Genomic DNA, 15,751 nt, shown 5'->3' on the forward strand with positions numbered 1-15,751 from the left:
TCCGTCTCTGCTGATTGGGAGTGATTGAGATTTCTCTTGGCACAGCTACCAGAAGACTTACAACTTTCAGACACATTGCTCACGTCACATCTACGTCGTCAAGCTCAGTTGGAGGCTGCGCAGTAACGCTCAGCCATCACCGGAAAAGTGCTTCTATTTTCGTTCACTGGTGTCCGTCCAGAAGAACTGGCTCTGTTGGTCTACTTCTTTAACTGTCTATGTTCAGGCACTGTTAGCAGTGGTTCGGACATCATGGTGTAGAAAAGAAGGAGCTAGTAGACATGGATAAAAAGAAGAAACCCTTCGATGTGACTGCTTCGTCGGTGAGTAGCATTGAGAAGCATCTTTACAAGCATTTTATTGATACCCTGTGTGACGTTTAATTAAATTATAATAACAGCTAACGTTAGCTAACTGTCAGGCCTAGCACAGTTAGTTGTTTTGGTAAGCTAATTACAATGTAAGCATTTTCAATTTATTCTTGACCTATAATTCGCATATTGCCTTGTTTCCTACAGCTGGTGGACCTTAAAGCTGAACTGTACAGAAAGCAGGAACAATTCAAACAAGAAAAACTTGGCCATGAAAATACTGGTGCTGGATTGACATCAAAATCCAAACTCAAGGTAGTTACAGTATTATTTTGGGACATAGTTTTAGCGTTACCTGCTTGTATAATGAATGACTAATGGAGATCACTAACCACGATGTCTTTTCTTCATGCTCATGTCAAGAAACCTAATGTCTGGAGCAAACAAAACGCTGGGGTTTCAGCAAGAGCTGAAAAAGATGCAGAACAGCTGAATGAGGAGCAGTGCAGCCTGGATACATCAAAGTGAGTTCAACACATTATAAATAGGAGACATATTGCCATAATACATGGTGACCAAAAATCTCGGACTCCTCATTTAACTTCTAACAGACGCAGGTTGGAGGAGAAGGCCAAACTCTACGAGCAAATGACTAAAGGAGACTTTCCAGGTTGGTGGAGTATAAATTATATCTTCCTGATTTTTTTTGTGGTACAACAAAATGTATGTATTCTGTAATCACTGTATAATACATCAGATGAAGAGACAGAGGGACTGTTCCTGGTGGATTTCACCCAGAAGATTATTGACAAAAAGAGAGAAACACTTGCACAGAAGGAAACAGAAAGAGAGAATGAAGAAAGAGAAAACTCGTCTCCTGTCCCCCCTCCTCAAAACCCAGATGAGGAATGGTAATGTCTGATTCATTAATTTTCAAGGGTTGAATTAGTAAATACATACTTTAGTTAGTATGTTGTTTAAAAGTACATTAGGGAACTATATAAATGAAAAACAGTGACCAATCCCAGTATTTTAATTTAAAACTAGTACCACCACCACCACCACTACTAACTTTAAAAAAATGCTGCTTATAATGACAATTCAAATAAAAAATATATGAAAATGTACATGACATAATGATGATAATGTTTTTAAAACCCATTTAGAAAACTGTTCTCATGCTGCATTGTTTTACTGTAGGGTGGATTATGTGGACGCTTTGGGTCGATCCCGAAGATGCATGAAGAAAGACCTGCCAGGTTTTAAGAAAATGGACCAAGACCTTCACGGAAAAGGGTAAATGTTCTACAAAATACTTCTCTTTAAAGATGCAGGTGATGGTTTCTGGGTGTTGGTGTCATGCTGGGAACTACAACTCTTTTGGCTATGACTATTTCATGTAGAAAAGCCTCAGCTGATAAGACCTTACTCTCGGAGGACATGCGTCGAGAGCTGCAGAGGCAGGAATGGGAGCGGGAGGAAGAGGAGGCTATGAAGAGGCCTATTGGACCGATCCACTACGAGGACATCCGAGGACAAGGTTACTGTTAAAACATTTCAACACATATTAGCAATTGAGGCTTGTGTTTTGTAAGTCTTGTGCTGTAGAAAGCATTTTGTGTGTCTGTTCATCTCAGAGGCTCGGGATCTCGGTGTGGGTTACTTTGCGTTTGCTCAGGACGAAGAGCAGCGCAGAAAGCAGAGAGAAACACTGGACATGCTCAGAGACCAGGTGAGTTTCCCATCTCTGGACAGATGTAAACTCAAAAATGCATTTTTAAGTTTCTCTTGATAACCAAGCACCCCATACTACATGCATACTCTTACTTATGTATGTACATATATCATATAGATCCACACTGTTCTGACAGAAATATGTTGTCCAGATGCATCCTTGTTATGTCTTTTTTGTTTACTGGGTTTTGTTTAGTACATCATTACTGTTCCCAGCTTTGACAAGGCTGCTAAACATTTAAAGTCTTTGATATATTTGATGAATAAGATCTATTTTGAGTCTAAACAGATCATTGATGCCCCTCTCAGTGTTTGCTCAGTCTTTAGTTCTCAAAGATAAATTACCCCTGTCCTTCAGACAACAGACCAGCGCACTAAGAGAGAACAATTGAAGGACAAGAGGCAAGTCATCCTGCAGGCCCGACTGTCCAAGGTGAGGCAGAGGAAGATGAAGAAGGCCAAGCTGGATGGCACTGAGGATGAGCAAAAAGTGGAGGACAATGAAGGTTAGAATCCACAACCACCTCACAAATCAAATGTAGCCATAAACTCTATTAGATTTGGAAGCTGATTGCGTCTGTTTGCATGCTGCAGTTCAATGATCACATTAATGTTAATAAGGGATTGTTGTGAATTGGCTTGTCCCAGGTGGTGAGGACAAAGGCGAATTAATAGGACCCTGTCCTCCACCAGAGGATTCCTTGGAGGTTAGCACACTGAAGAAGGTGGAAGTGGAGATCCAGGAAAGAAAGGACACCAAACCAGGAGTTCCTCATGTCAGAGAATGGGACAGAGGCAAAGGTAAGCCTTATTATATGAAGTTCCATATCACAAATGTATCTCCTTCCATTATGACTACAACGAAAGTATGTTGATTGGAAATAAATAAGCAAGTATCCGGCACGAGTAAGGCATATACCTTTCTACTATTTTTCTAGGATGGAAAATCAGTGGTGCAAAGTCTACTTGAGTAAAGTAGACAACAGAAAAAAATAAAAAAATAATGATGGCTGAATTCCATTTAGCGACTTGAATTTTAGGGTCCTGGTGTTGTGCATGCTGGCGGACGGTCACACTGTCATGGCTTCCTGGCAAATGAATAGGACAGAGCCATCGTTAATGTTATAAGTAACACCTGTTAAAATAAAGAGATGAGCTGACTGGGGCTTAAGTGGTTGTACGAGTCCAAGTGGTGCGCGCCTTTTTGACACCTCTTCTTTTCCTGTTATGACAAGTCAAAATGTCTGCTGTGAAAATGATGTCAAGCACTTCACATACTTTTACCAGTGCCTTTGGAAAGCTGACATTTGTAGTCAATAATGAATGATCTTAAGTTTAGTAAGAATTGCATTACACTGTAAACCTACTTGAGGTTACACACAAGATCATTTGTTTTTCCATCAGATTCTGATCCCTCTCTACTTTATGCTGTAGTACTGTGTAGGTGTCCTGCATGATTTTTACAGTAAATTCAGGTGCTTCCTCTTCACGCTCCGTAAGTTAACATCCAATACATCTGCAGGTGGAATAAAACATTAGTTGTATGGTTAGACGTATAGATCTTTATCTCTCTCTGCCCTTTTTTGTGGTCCTTTTTGTTACAAAGCCGTGTTTAGATATCTACTATAATGAAATATGTCATAGATGAGACAAGAATTCAAACTAAATTATGTGTGCAACAGATAATTGTGCCTGTGTTTATGGGGTTTCAAGATTAAAATTACTCTTTTTGTACGTTATCAATTATCACACGTCTTTAACATCGCCTTTTTACGGTTTCTTCCAGAGTTCATGTTTAGTGAGTGGACCACTCGGCGCCGCGAAGAGCGAGAGTCAGAATTTGCACCTCCCTCTGCGTACTTTAATGAGGAGAAGAGAGCGAGACTAGGGAGGAATAACACTCAGAAGAATAAACCCAAGATGTCCTTCAAGTGGACCAAAAGCCCAGAAAGGATCTCTGAGAGCAAAGAGGAACCACAGTTTGAGCCTAAAACTGCTGCTTCACCTCCTCAACCTCAACAAAACCCTCCACCTCCTTCACATCCACAGAACTCATCACAGTCATTCCCTTCAGATCACCCAGCAGATTCAGCTCCTGTGTCTGCTCCTCCATTTCATCCCCTCTATCCCCCTCCTTCCTTTTATCCTCCACCCCTGCCTCAGTTTGCTGGACCACCTCACCTACTTCCTCCGTTTCCCCCACAGTACCCGAATCAGTATCACCCCCAGTATCACGCCCAATATCCACCTCAGCAACAGAGCCAGTCTCTGCCTCAGCAGCCCCCCCAGCCTGTAGACCTCAGCCAGGCCCGGCAGCCTGCACAGAGTCTAGACGACATGCTGTCCTTCTACAGGAGCACTACCTGATCTCTAAAATATAATGTATGCTTTGTAGTTGGTTCATATTGAGAGTGTAAATACTGCTGTTTCTTTTTTCTTTTTAGGAAATCATAGAAAAAACTGAACACAACTTCTCAGCTCTTTGGAGTTTAATCATTTAATAAATATCAGGAGTTTAACTGGACATTGTTCTGACTTTTGTTTTTGTTGTTTTTTGGCATTGTGAAAAACAATGATTACATTTTAGTTTTTCAATGTTTTTGTATTTGTGTAATGACAAAGGGGCAAGAAATGAAGTGGTTACTCCTGTTTGGACATTGAGCTGCAATATGAAAATATCCACCAGATGGTATTGTACACATTCATGTTGAGAAAATCTCTGCGAGTGACCAGACTCGTTGTGTACTGTGGTGGTCTATCTGGATTATTCTAGAGCTGTAATTATTTTCATGAGTTAATGTCTTAATTTGTCCTTCCAACAATCCAAAAACCAAATATATTCAATTTACTATCACAACATCACACACAAGAGAAAGAAAAGCTTGGAAATACATTTCTGCTGAAGAACTGACATAAAAGGGTGCGGAGTTTTGTTTTGTTGTTTGTCAATTGAGGAATCGTTTCAGCTCTAAATTCTACAAATGAGTGTTTTATGATTGTAAAAATAATCCCTTTTGCCTCTCATTTCTCAAACTGTTAAGTCATGGCATGTGGGAAAAGACAGCAAGGTGGGAGTGAGTGCATCTACTTTCAGAAAAGTCTTTCTATGAAATGAGTGCAAGAGGGTTTTACTGTACTTCTGGAATGTAAGCCATACATAACCTGAACTGAATCACTTCATTGCTCCCAGAAGCCCCACCGGACACATCCTGGTGTCCTGCATAACCTCCTCCCTCTGCCTGCAACACATCTGTGTGTTTTCTAATCCCTGTGTGTACATGAGCTGGTGAGTCTCCAACTCAATTTCAGTTCTTAGATCCAGTGGAGATAATTTTAATGCAGTTTGAACTAGTTCAGATCCTTCTTACACGTCCTCAGCGCCATCCAAATAATTTTAAAGGGGATAATTAATGCTAAAAAGTAACCTATTTATCCTCAGCTACATAGAGTGGGGAGAACAAGTATTTGATACACTGCCGATTTTGCAGGTTTTTTACTTATAAAGCATGTCGAGGTCTGTCGTTTTGATCAATGGTACACTTCAACTGTGAGAGACGGAATCTAAAATAAAAATCCAGAAAATCACATTTTATGATTTTTAAATAATTAATTTGCATTTTATTGCATGACATAATTATTTGATCATCTACCAACCAGTAAGAATTCCAGCTCTCACAGACCTGTTAGTTTTTCTTTAAGAAGCCCTCCTGTTCTCCACTCATTACCTGTATTAACTGCACCTGTTTGAACTTGTCACCTGTCCACACACTCAATCAAACAGACTTCAACTGCTCCACAATAGCCAAGACCAGAGAGCTGTGTAAGGACATCAGGGATAAAATTGTAGATCTGCACAAGGCTGGGATGGGCTACAGGACAATAGGCAAGCAGCTTGGGGAGAAGGCAACAACTGTTGGTGCAATCAGTAGAAAATGGAAGAAGTTCAAGACAACGGTCAGTCTCCCTCGGTCTGGGGCTCTATGCAAGATGTCACCTTGTCAGGGCATCAATGACCATGAGGAAGGTGAGGGATCAGCCCAGAACTACACGGCAGGACCTGGTCAATGCCTTAAAGAGAGCTGGGAACACAGTCTCAAAGAAAACCATTAGTAACATACTACTCCGTTATGGGTTAAAATCCTGCAGAGAACGCAAGGTCCCCCCGCTCAAGCCAGCTAATGTCCAGGCCCGTCTGAAGTTTTGCCTATGACCATCTAGCAGTTGAAGTCTGTGGGTTTTATCTGTTTTTATTTGTTATTTTTGTAACTGTTTATTCTTGTTTTATCTGGGTTTTATTACTGATTTTGTGTAAAGCACTTTGAATTGCCCTGTTGCTGAAATGTGCTATACAAATAAAGCTGCCTTGCCTTGCCTAGCCTAGATGATTTAGAGAAAGTAATGTGGTCTGATGTGACAAAAATGGCTTTTTGGTCTAAACTCCACTCGCTGTGTTTGGAGGAAGAAGGATGAATACAACCCCAAGAACACCATCCCACCTGTAAAGCATGGAGGTGGAAACATCATTCTTTGGGGCTGCTTTTCTGCAAAGGGGACAGGACGACTGCACCGTATTGAGGGGAGGATGGATGGGGCTATGTATCGACAGATCTTGGCCAACAACCTTCCCTCAGTATGAGCATTGAAGATGGGTCATGACTGGGTCTCCCAGCATGACAACGACTCGAAACACACAGCCAGGGCAACTAAAGAGTGGCGCCGTAAGAAGCATCTCAAGGTCCTGGAATGGCCTCGCCAGTCTCCAGACCTGTACCCAATAGACAATCAGCTGAAAGTCCGAATTGGCCAGCGACATCTCCAAAACCTGAAGGATCTGGAGAAGGTCTGTATGGAGGAGTGGGCCATAATGCCTGCTGCAGTGTGTGCAAACCTGGTCAAGAACTACAAGAAACATATGATCTCTGTAACTGCAAACAAAGGTTTCTGTACCAAATATTAATTTCTGCTTTTCTGATGTATCAAAGAATTATGTCATGTAATAAAATGTTAATTAATTCTTTAAAGATCATACAATGTGATTTATCTGGATTCTTTTGTTTTAGATTCCGTTTCTCACAGTTGAAGTGTACCTATGATAAAAATTACAGACCTCTACATGCTTTGTAAGTAGGAAAACCTGAAAAAGCAGTGTATCAAATGCTTAATCTCCCCACTGTACCACAAACTCGAAGGTCTTGCAAGGCGATGTATTACCACATGGCTAGTAAATATCTTTTAAAAGAACACTGTGTAATGAGCAGAGGGAAATTATAACTGAAGATGATTTTAATAACGTCTTCTCTTCTAACATTATTGCACTTCACAGCAATTAGTCTAACCTTTAACTATTTGATGTGAATCTGAATATCACAGGTTTTAATTAATGTTACCAAAACAGTAGTCTCCTAATGGCAGAGCATCTGAGTAATATGTATGTTAGCAGGATGAAGTACACACAAAAAACAAATTCAGACATATGGTGTATTGTTGACCCCATGGTGACCTTAAACACTTAAAGGCTAACTATTGTTTTTTTCAACCTGGGCCCCATACATTTGTGTCTAAACCGATGTAACAAAAAATATTTTTTTGATTGAATTTGGTCCAGTATTGAGCAAGTTGCAACTAAGTTACAATGTAACCTCATGGGGCAAATGTGTTCCCTTGCTTTTTGTCCAGTAAAAGTGAATCTTTTGCTACTGACAGACTCAGATTGTTACTAAAAGTGTCTGACAACATTATCGATCTGAGGACATGAGTTTTTGTCCTTCAGCCACTGCTTCACCTTCCTCTGCCCACTGCCTCTTGCTCTGTCTCCCATTCTCCTCATCCGTAACGTTGGACTCTGGCTCAAATAAATAGGCTACACGTGGTCATCAAAATATAACGACCTCATTGACACTGTCGAAATCATTTAAATATTGAGCCGTTACATTAAAAATCTTTTTCGATAACAAGAGCTTATCATTTCTGTAGCCTATTCTGTACCACCGCGCTTTTTCTCGTCTCACGTTTCACTCTTTTCACCGCTGTCTTCAGACAATGTCTTGACATTAATATATTAACAATCTGAGTCTGTTAGAAGCAACAACAACAAAACTTTTATCGGACAAAAAGCAAGTTTCCACAATTGACCCATTAAGTTACATTGTAGCTTGGTTCTTGCCGGCCCGTCATTGCGACCTCGCTCAATACTGGACCAAATTGAAAGATTTTTGGTCAATCTACTAGACACACAAACTCACTTGACCCACTTGTTTTTACCCCCATTTGTTCCCACAGCGTCAAGTTAGACCGGTCAAAGCAGAGTGGGAAATACACACTCAGACAGCTTCATCACAGCCCTCCTGGTAAGTGTGTGTGTATTCATATACAGTATGTTTTAAGTGTGCCTGTTTGTGAATTGACATGTTTGTTTGATTTGTTAAAGCCAATTTGCTGCCTGAGTAAATTTGCTGCCTCGGAGGTGAGATGATGCTGATACAATGACAAGACCTCCCAGAGTCCTATTCATACAGGGATTTAAATATGCTCTTACATGCAAACCTAACGCAGTAAAGCCCACAATACACATAACAATAAAAAAAGCCCTGTTTAATAAGAGCATGCAGAGGCATTTAGGCTTTTTTTCAACCATGGCAATGTCAGTCTGTCGGTTTGATGATCCACCACTTTGGTCCAGAATGAAATATATCAACATCTATTAGACGAATTGCCATGCAATTTTTGTACGGATGTTCAAGGTTCCCAGAGGAGGAATTCTTATGACTTTGGTGATACTCAGATTTTTGCTGTTACGCCACCGTGAGGTTGACAATTGCGACTTTGAGTTTGACGTCTCAACAACTATTAAATAGATTGCTATAAAATTTGATACACACATTCATGAATGTGTCAAGAATCCACATGTGTGCTGAGCGCACAGACAGCTCAGTTTGTAGAGCAGGCGCCTATATGCAGAGGTTTACTCCTCGACACAGCGGTCCCAGGGTTTATATCCAACCTAAGGCTTTTTGCTGCATGTTGTTCCCCCCTCTCTCTCCCCTTTCATTTCTTCAGCTGTCCTGTCAATAAAGGCCTCAAATGCCCAAGAAAGAAATCCAAATGTGCAATGCTAAATGCTATTGCTAAACTAAGTCTGGTAACATGACAGACATCATACATGCTAAACGTCAGCATGTTGGCTTTGCCATTGCAAGCATGTTAATAATATGACGTTGGCATTTCGCTAAAAAAAACTGCAGTGTTGCTAGCATGGCTGTAAACTCTTTCTGTATAACATATACAGGAACCTTTCCTGCACCTATAGAACAAACAGAGCGTTTGGAGCAGCTCCCATTATTTTCAGCCCCTACGCTGTCCGTCCACCCTGCACTGGGAAGAGCAAGAAACCTCTTCTGGATAGATCAATTACCACTGAACTAAAAACTAACAGACTTAAAAAATGTGCCTCTTCTCAGTTTAATTTGACTTGCTGACTCACCAATTTGATGAGTTGAATCACTTATTAGGGACAGGAAGGAGTGTCTCACTGACAGATCCTCCCTTCTCTCAGGGACCGGCTGCACTAACAAATGATCGCTGCATTTAGTTGTGGCAGTTTAATCCTGCTGTTGCTGGAGAAAATGGCAACCTGCTGTTTTCATAATAGAAATTAAATGACCTTCAGCAGTTTCAAAACCTCTTCAGAGCTAATGTTATTTGTCTAAGAAGTTTAACAAGTAGTTAATTTTTATGATTTTTTTTTTCATTTAGTTCATTTTTATGCAAAGCGTTTTCTGTTTAACTAGCAGTCACGTATGCACTGTTCAGACGCACTGTCATACACACACACACACACACACACACACACACACACACACACACACACACACACACACACACACACACACACACACACACACACAATGTAGGTCTCAGTTTACTGTTGGTATTCCTTTCAGTGCAGCTATAAAGCTACTGTAGCGCAGAAGCTAATGGAGTCTTTATGAGAAGGTTATGAGGTCTGACACTTACAGTAATCCTGTCTCATCTCCTGAACAGGCAATCAATGTTGGATTTATGACACTGCAGGTCCTTGATCCAGAAACGGAGAGAGGAGCAGATCTGGCTCCTTGTTAATGCAGCTTTACTGGGGTTAAAAAGGCAACTAAGGAATGACAGTAAGTGGCAATGGTCACCCCCTCCACAATCAAAATGGAACTTTAGACATGGTAAGAGCAAACGCATCCCTCTATAGACCTGATAGACATAAAGATATATTCAGATACACTAGAATAGTGCGTAGGTGTATTTGTATTGATCCACATCTGTAACATCTGTAACCCTCTAAAACACATTTAAGTAAAAGGCACATGAGCAGCATTATAAAAACAAAAACATTAACACTTTTTTGCTTAACATACACCAGTTGTTAAAACTAAAAAGATGCAGCACAAGCTCAGATGAGACACTTGTCTATGAGAGGTTTTAAATTCTTGGGGCAGTTTTATGATGCAGAGTTTCAATGACCCAACTGAGGATTGGATTTACAAACACAGAAATGGAATCAAACTCGTAAATTCTCAATCCCAGGGCAGATTCTGCAACTAGATTACTGAGCTGGATGAATATTTGGCATGGGAAGGGTTACTCAACAAAAGAGCAGTGCAATTTTGCAATGCAACAAAAGAGACAAAAATAGACCAAAGCTTTAGGATTCTTCTTTAAATTACTGACATTAACATAAAACAAGTGAAGGGAAGAAAGGGAATACCACTGGCTCCATTAAGGATAAAAGGCCATTAAGGCTCCATCAGTAAAATCAAGCATATTGAACCAACAAACACATTTAGAAAACTACTTCAGGATAATGAGAAGTTTATAACAAAAAATGAACAAATGCAGTCTTTAAAGGTGGATGGCTGTTTTCAGGTCAGTTTTTTTCATATTCTAAGTTGTTGAAAAACATTTTTGAGCCCTGATCAGAGATGCAAAAGTGTTATTTTTGTATTTACTCCAGCAAGAAGGGTTCTCAGAATCAAGATGTGATGTTAACGTACACAACACATAACTGGGAATGCCCAAACTTAACTGTGACACTAGCGCAAGTTTAAAAAGAATTTGTTCAGGACAGATAGTGAGGAAATAACTTTTTTTGGACATTTTAAACAAGAGATTTTGACTTGTACATAATAGGAATCTTAAAAACAGGCAAAAGTTAGGTGAGAGAAAGACACACACATTTGTATGACAAAACATTGATAGAAAACTGCTAGACAAGTATTAAAGTAACTTTTAGATTAGTTATTCAGTGGAGTCATAAAACAATAGGGGGGCTTTTGTGAGGTCTGGCAAGACTGAAATAAAGACAAGTGGAAAACTGGACATTCATTACAGCTTAGTACATTTAAATTCTGATACGTAAGCAGGTTTATCCATCTAAATTAATTTGACCTTCTGTTCTGTACCACCTGAGATGGACACCTGGTTGGTTTCATTTTCTTTTAACATGACGTGATTCTCGCTTTGGGATTCAAGTGGTTCTTCTGTGTGCTTATCTCAGCTGTGAAGCGCTGCAGGAAGATCTGTTGCCAGAGTACGCACATTAATTCCACATTAAACCTAAAACTATAACCTAAATGAAAAGCAGTGGGAAACTGACATATAAAGATACAAAGAGAAGACTGACAGCCAGTTTCTGAGCCTGCTTCATCCTTTTGTTTACTACTATTACTGCTTGTGCTCCAATTATTACAGTTATCACAATAAATGTACTTAATAAAAAGGAGTAATGTTACCCTATACCCACATTAAAAATTGGTCCTTGGAAATATATATTTCCTAATTTAGAGGACAAAATCTGCACATAATTGAAAGAGGCATTAGAAAAAAAAAAAAAAAGTAAGACTTATTTAACCACATGCTTTCAAATCAGAGCAGCGTCCAAAGGGTTGACAATTAAAACACATTACTGCCTCAACATCCCACACTGTTCAACAAGAGCACTGTTTTGCTGCTGTGGGCTTCTTTAATTGTCCATCGGTGAATAGCTTCTTCCACTGGCGAGTATCCCAACCTCCACACTGTGAGACGATGTTCTTCACAGGGAAGCCTGGGTCCCTCTGTCAGCATCACCCCATGGTGAGCTGTAATGAGTTGGTGTGTGTGTGATGAGAGCTAATGCTGCTACAGCTATTGAGCCGCTCTTGCCACCAGGCCATAATGCCACTCCTGCTGTGTTGTGTCAAACAGCCACATGCAAAACAGACTGTTGCCAGAGAGCTTGATGGTAGGCTTGCTGCAGTGTCTTCCCAGCAGCAGATGGATCACAGAAAGAGGGACAATGGCCCTGTGGAGTCTCTAATGACAGCATTTGGCTGCAGTTCAACTCCCAACATAGGGCAGCTGAATTTATGTTGTAAATAACACCTATGCTCTCTGTTGACCACATATTGTTAAAATTGGGGCCGTTTGTCTTTTAAACATTTTCAGTTTGGTGCTGATACCACACCTGAGGTTAGTCCTGATACCATTACATTACTTTGAGAAATATGAACATGCTTTCTACAAAAGCTTTTTTGTCATTTATAAAAATAAGCCAACAGCAACAATTAGTTGATTGTTTCAAGTTTTGGCTGTGTAGGCAAAGTCTTATAAACCTTATTGCTCACTGCCATAGACTTCCATTGTTGTACAAAATCGATTAAAACACATAATTGAGCCACACTGTTACACTGAGTGACACTAGGCGAGGAAGTACTCAGATCCTTTACTTTACTGAAAGTACTAACACATTAATTTAAAACTATTCCATTACAAGTAAGTCCTGAATTCAAGAGCCCACTTAATTAAAAGTACAGCAGTATTATCAGTTAATATATACTGTGTCAAAATTCAAAGTACTTCTTACATGGAAAAATGGCCCCTGTGACTGATTAACATGACATTAATAGACTGTTAATATTGATGTGTAGGTATCATTTCACTGTTGTAGCTGGGCGAGGTGGAGCTTTTCTTTTAATTACTTTTCATAAAGTTGAGTAGTTTAATCCAGTTCCCAACCTGAGGGTCAGGCCCTTTTTTGAGGGACACAAGATACATCTGAGAGGTTGTGAAATGATTAATTGTGTACAATAGAAGAAAAAACTAAGTGCAATTGAAGCAACACTAGGGAACTTTGGTCCTCACACAGGTTGACAGCAAAATTGTGCTATTATGTCTAATTGGAACTTAGGTCCGCTACCCAATCTGGCAAACTTGTATAGTGCGGTTATAGCCGGTAGAGGTAGGCAAAGTGAATGTAGAAGTGCCGTTCACCCTGTTACGATTTGATGAATCACTAAAACAATTTGGGAATTGTTTTAAGATACAAAAAGTTCTGTGGTGTTGCTTTAAAGCTACACCCAGTGGTGAATGCGCCACTCACACCTCCCTGGACGTCAAAAATACTGGTGGGACGCCTTTGACATGCATTTCAATGACCATCTGACAGTGTGTAGAGTGCTAGGCGCTGGAGATGATGTATTGCAATTTTAAATCACTTGCATTATGTTGCTCTATATTTTGTTTAGACAACACAATTGAAATGTCATGTGCAGGACCTGAACACATCTCTATGTGTTGGTGTGTTAGAAGAAGCAATGCACCTGCAGCTGCACTTGATTTTAATTCTCTGGGCATCTGACCAAGTTTCAGTTTCCACCTTTTAATGTACGGATTTGTTAATAATAAGTGGAGGCTTGGGCTAAATTCATTATTTAAAGAAGCCAGCTAATGTGTTTCAAATGCTGAGGCATGTTGAATATATTAAGTGTTTAGGTGTGTGTTCAGCTGAACTGTGAGCTGGGAGAGCAGTTTGTCTCCTGGGCGGTGTATGTGTTGCCTGACAAGCTCCATGCTCCTCATGGTACTGGATAAAGATATTAGCTGGGCCCTGTTGACACTGCATGCACACTGGTAATGGCCTCATAAATTTTGCTTGTGTGAAAGGGAGAAAGGGATAGAAAAGGGAAGTAAAGGGACTGTGGACTCATTGGCAGTCCACTCTCACCCTCTTCCTGCTTTAAACCACCCAGCGTGCACCCTACCTGCAGTTAACAGATGCAGAAAATAGTTTTACATAGAGGTACCATTATGTACCGTATATTTAGTAACTCCTTTTTATAGCATAGATTCCCAAAACGACTGAAGGTTCAATAAAACGTATTTTGCTTTTTAATGTCACAGTGATAAATAAATTATGTAAATGTAATTGTATGGAGAATGTAAAGAGATATGTTATCCCAATCATTCATCATAAATCATTTGACAATGTCACCCTCCGCCCCCGACCCCACCAAACAAAACTCGTTACATCACGTTACTTAAAAGGTGAGTCATCATAGTTATTCTCTACAACATTGATTTGTTACAGGGTTTTAAATAACCGTCTATTGAATCGTGTTAAAGCCCAAGTGTGAATCTTGCACAGTATTCCCCGTGCTGACTTCTGGTGACTACTTTCTAGCATCTACCTCTACGTTGGCCTTCAGGTAGTGTCTATCCACGACATTCCACTTCCGGGATTGCTCAGTTAGTTTAAAGAAATGCCAATAAACCACAGCATGCTTTTCTCCCATCCCTGGAATGCTGCTAGCCAGACCCTCCTCCGCAGCGTTGTGAAGGAAGGTCTGGCAAAGTGAGACTTCAAGTACCATTAAGATGGGAAAGGCCCTTTCTAGAGCCATGTGTTTGGTTTTTCTGGTCTGGGCTACTGTAGTTAGACAGCAGTGCAACATGGCATCTCCATAGAAGAGGACCGGCTCCCTATGTACACATAAAGTGCTCATTCTAAGCTAAAGAAAACACAACAAATCTTAGTTTTAGGTGATTATACAAAAATCATAGTTGAACATATTCTACATACTACATACCGCTCCTTTAAATTCTTTAAATAATAACTAAGTTAGTTTCCTAACTTTGAATTTGATTGTTTCTTATGTAGATATGACTATTTATTGATTTACCAATATTTACTTTGATTAGTGATTTTTGTCTTCTGTTCGGCCTTTTTCATGAGTTGTATCCAACTTGGTTCGAGGAGTCAGATCAGTTTCTTAATATCAGTAAAATGCTTAACACCATTATGTGATTATGAAATACTGGGACATTCTACTTTCTTTACTTTATCAGCAGATATAAACCTTTCTTCAAAAGTGTTTTGAGAGCTTAATGTGTTGATATGTGTTGTTCTGATTGTGAGGCTTGTAACATTAACACAACAAACGTCTTCTGATGATGTTTGTTTTAATTTTTTGATCCAGATCAGAGACAATTTTACAACATTCTCAGCACATTATTAGGTGTTAAAAGACTGAAAGTGATGGTGAAATGGGACTCTCAGTGACTTTGCCTAGATTAGATGCTTGAAAAGAAGGAGGCGATGTTTCTTGATAGCACAGATGTCGCTCTTGCTCGCTCCGGTGTCACATGGCCAGTATTGATTGTCAGATCCAGAGGGCTGTTAAGGTGCTACTTGCATCTCAATGTGGCTGGCAGTAGAAGATTAATTTTGCCTCTAAAAACAGACTCTACCACCTGCATTTCTCTTCATTGTTAATAAAACTTAAATGGCAGTTTACCATCTGATTTTAAACACACAGCAGCTCAACATTAACAGAAACAAGCACAAAACGTAGGATAGTAGGAATTATATCTATGTAATCAAAATGAATGTGTAGGTGTGAGTG

At 39.9% G+C, this 15,751-nt stretch overlaps 1 protein-coding gene across 2 annotated transcripts; it reads left to right on the forward strand.

The window, feature by feature from the left end:
* The first annotated feature begins 48 nt into the window (after nucleotides 1-48).
* Nucleotides 49-4,569, forward strand: ccdc174 (coiled-coil domain containing 174). Of its 2 annotated transcripts, none has more exons than XM_032514397.1 (11): nucleotides 49-323; nucleotides 519-626; nucleotides 735-835; nucleotides 923-981; nucleotides 1,069-1,222; nucleotides 1,512-1,607; nucleotides 1,715-1,851; nucleotides 1,949-2,043; nucleotides 2,404-2,551; nucleotides 2,688-2,846; nucleotides 3,832-4,569. In XM_032514397.1, exons 1-11 carry the CDS (start codon nucleotides 282-284, stop codon nucleotides 4,410-4,412), a joined length of 1,680 nt encoding a protein of 559 aa, XP_032370288.1. In that variant the 5' UTR covers nucleotides 49-281; the 3' UTR covers nucleotides 4,413-4,569. The 2 variants fall into 2 exon arrangements, with proteins under 2 accessions (XP_032370288.1, XP_032370289.1); XM_032514398.1 differs by having other exon boundaries at nucleotides 2,694-2,846.
* The last annotated feature ends 11,182 nt before the right edge of the window (nucleotides 4,570-15,751 follow it).

The sequence above is a fragment of the Etheostoma spectabile genome, chromosome 4 (assembly GCF_008692095.1).
Source record: "Etheostoma spectabile isolate EspeVRDwgs_2016 chromosome 4, UIUC_Espe_1.0, whole genome shotgun sequence".
Lineage (NCBI taxonomy): Eukaryota > Metazoa > Chordata > Actinopteri > Perciformes > Percidae > Etheostoma > Etheostoma spectabile.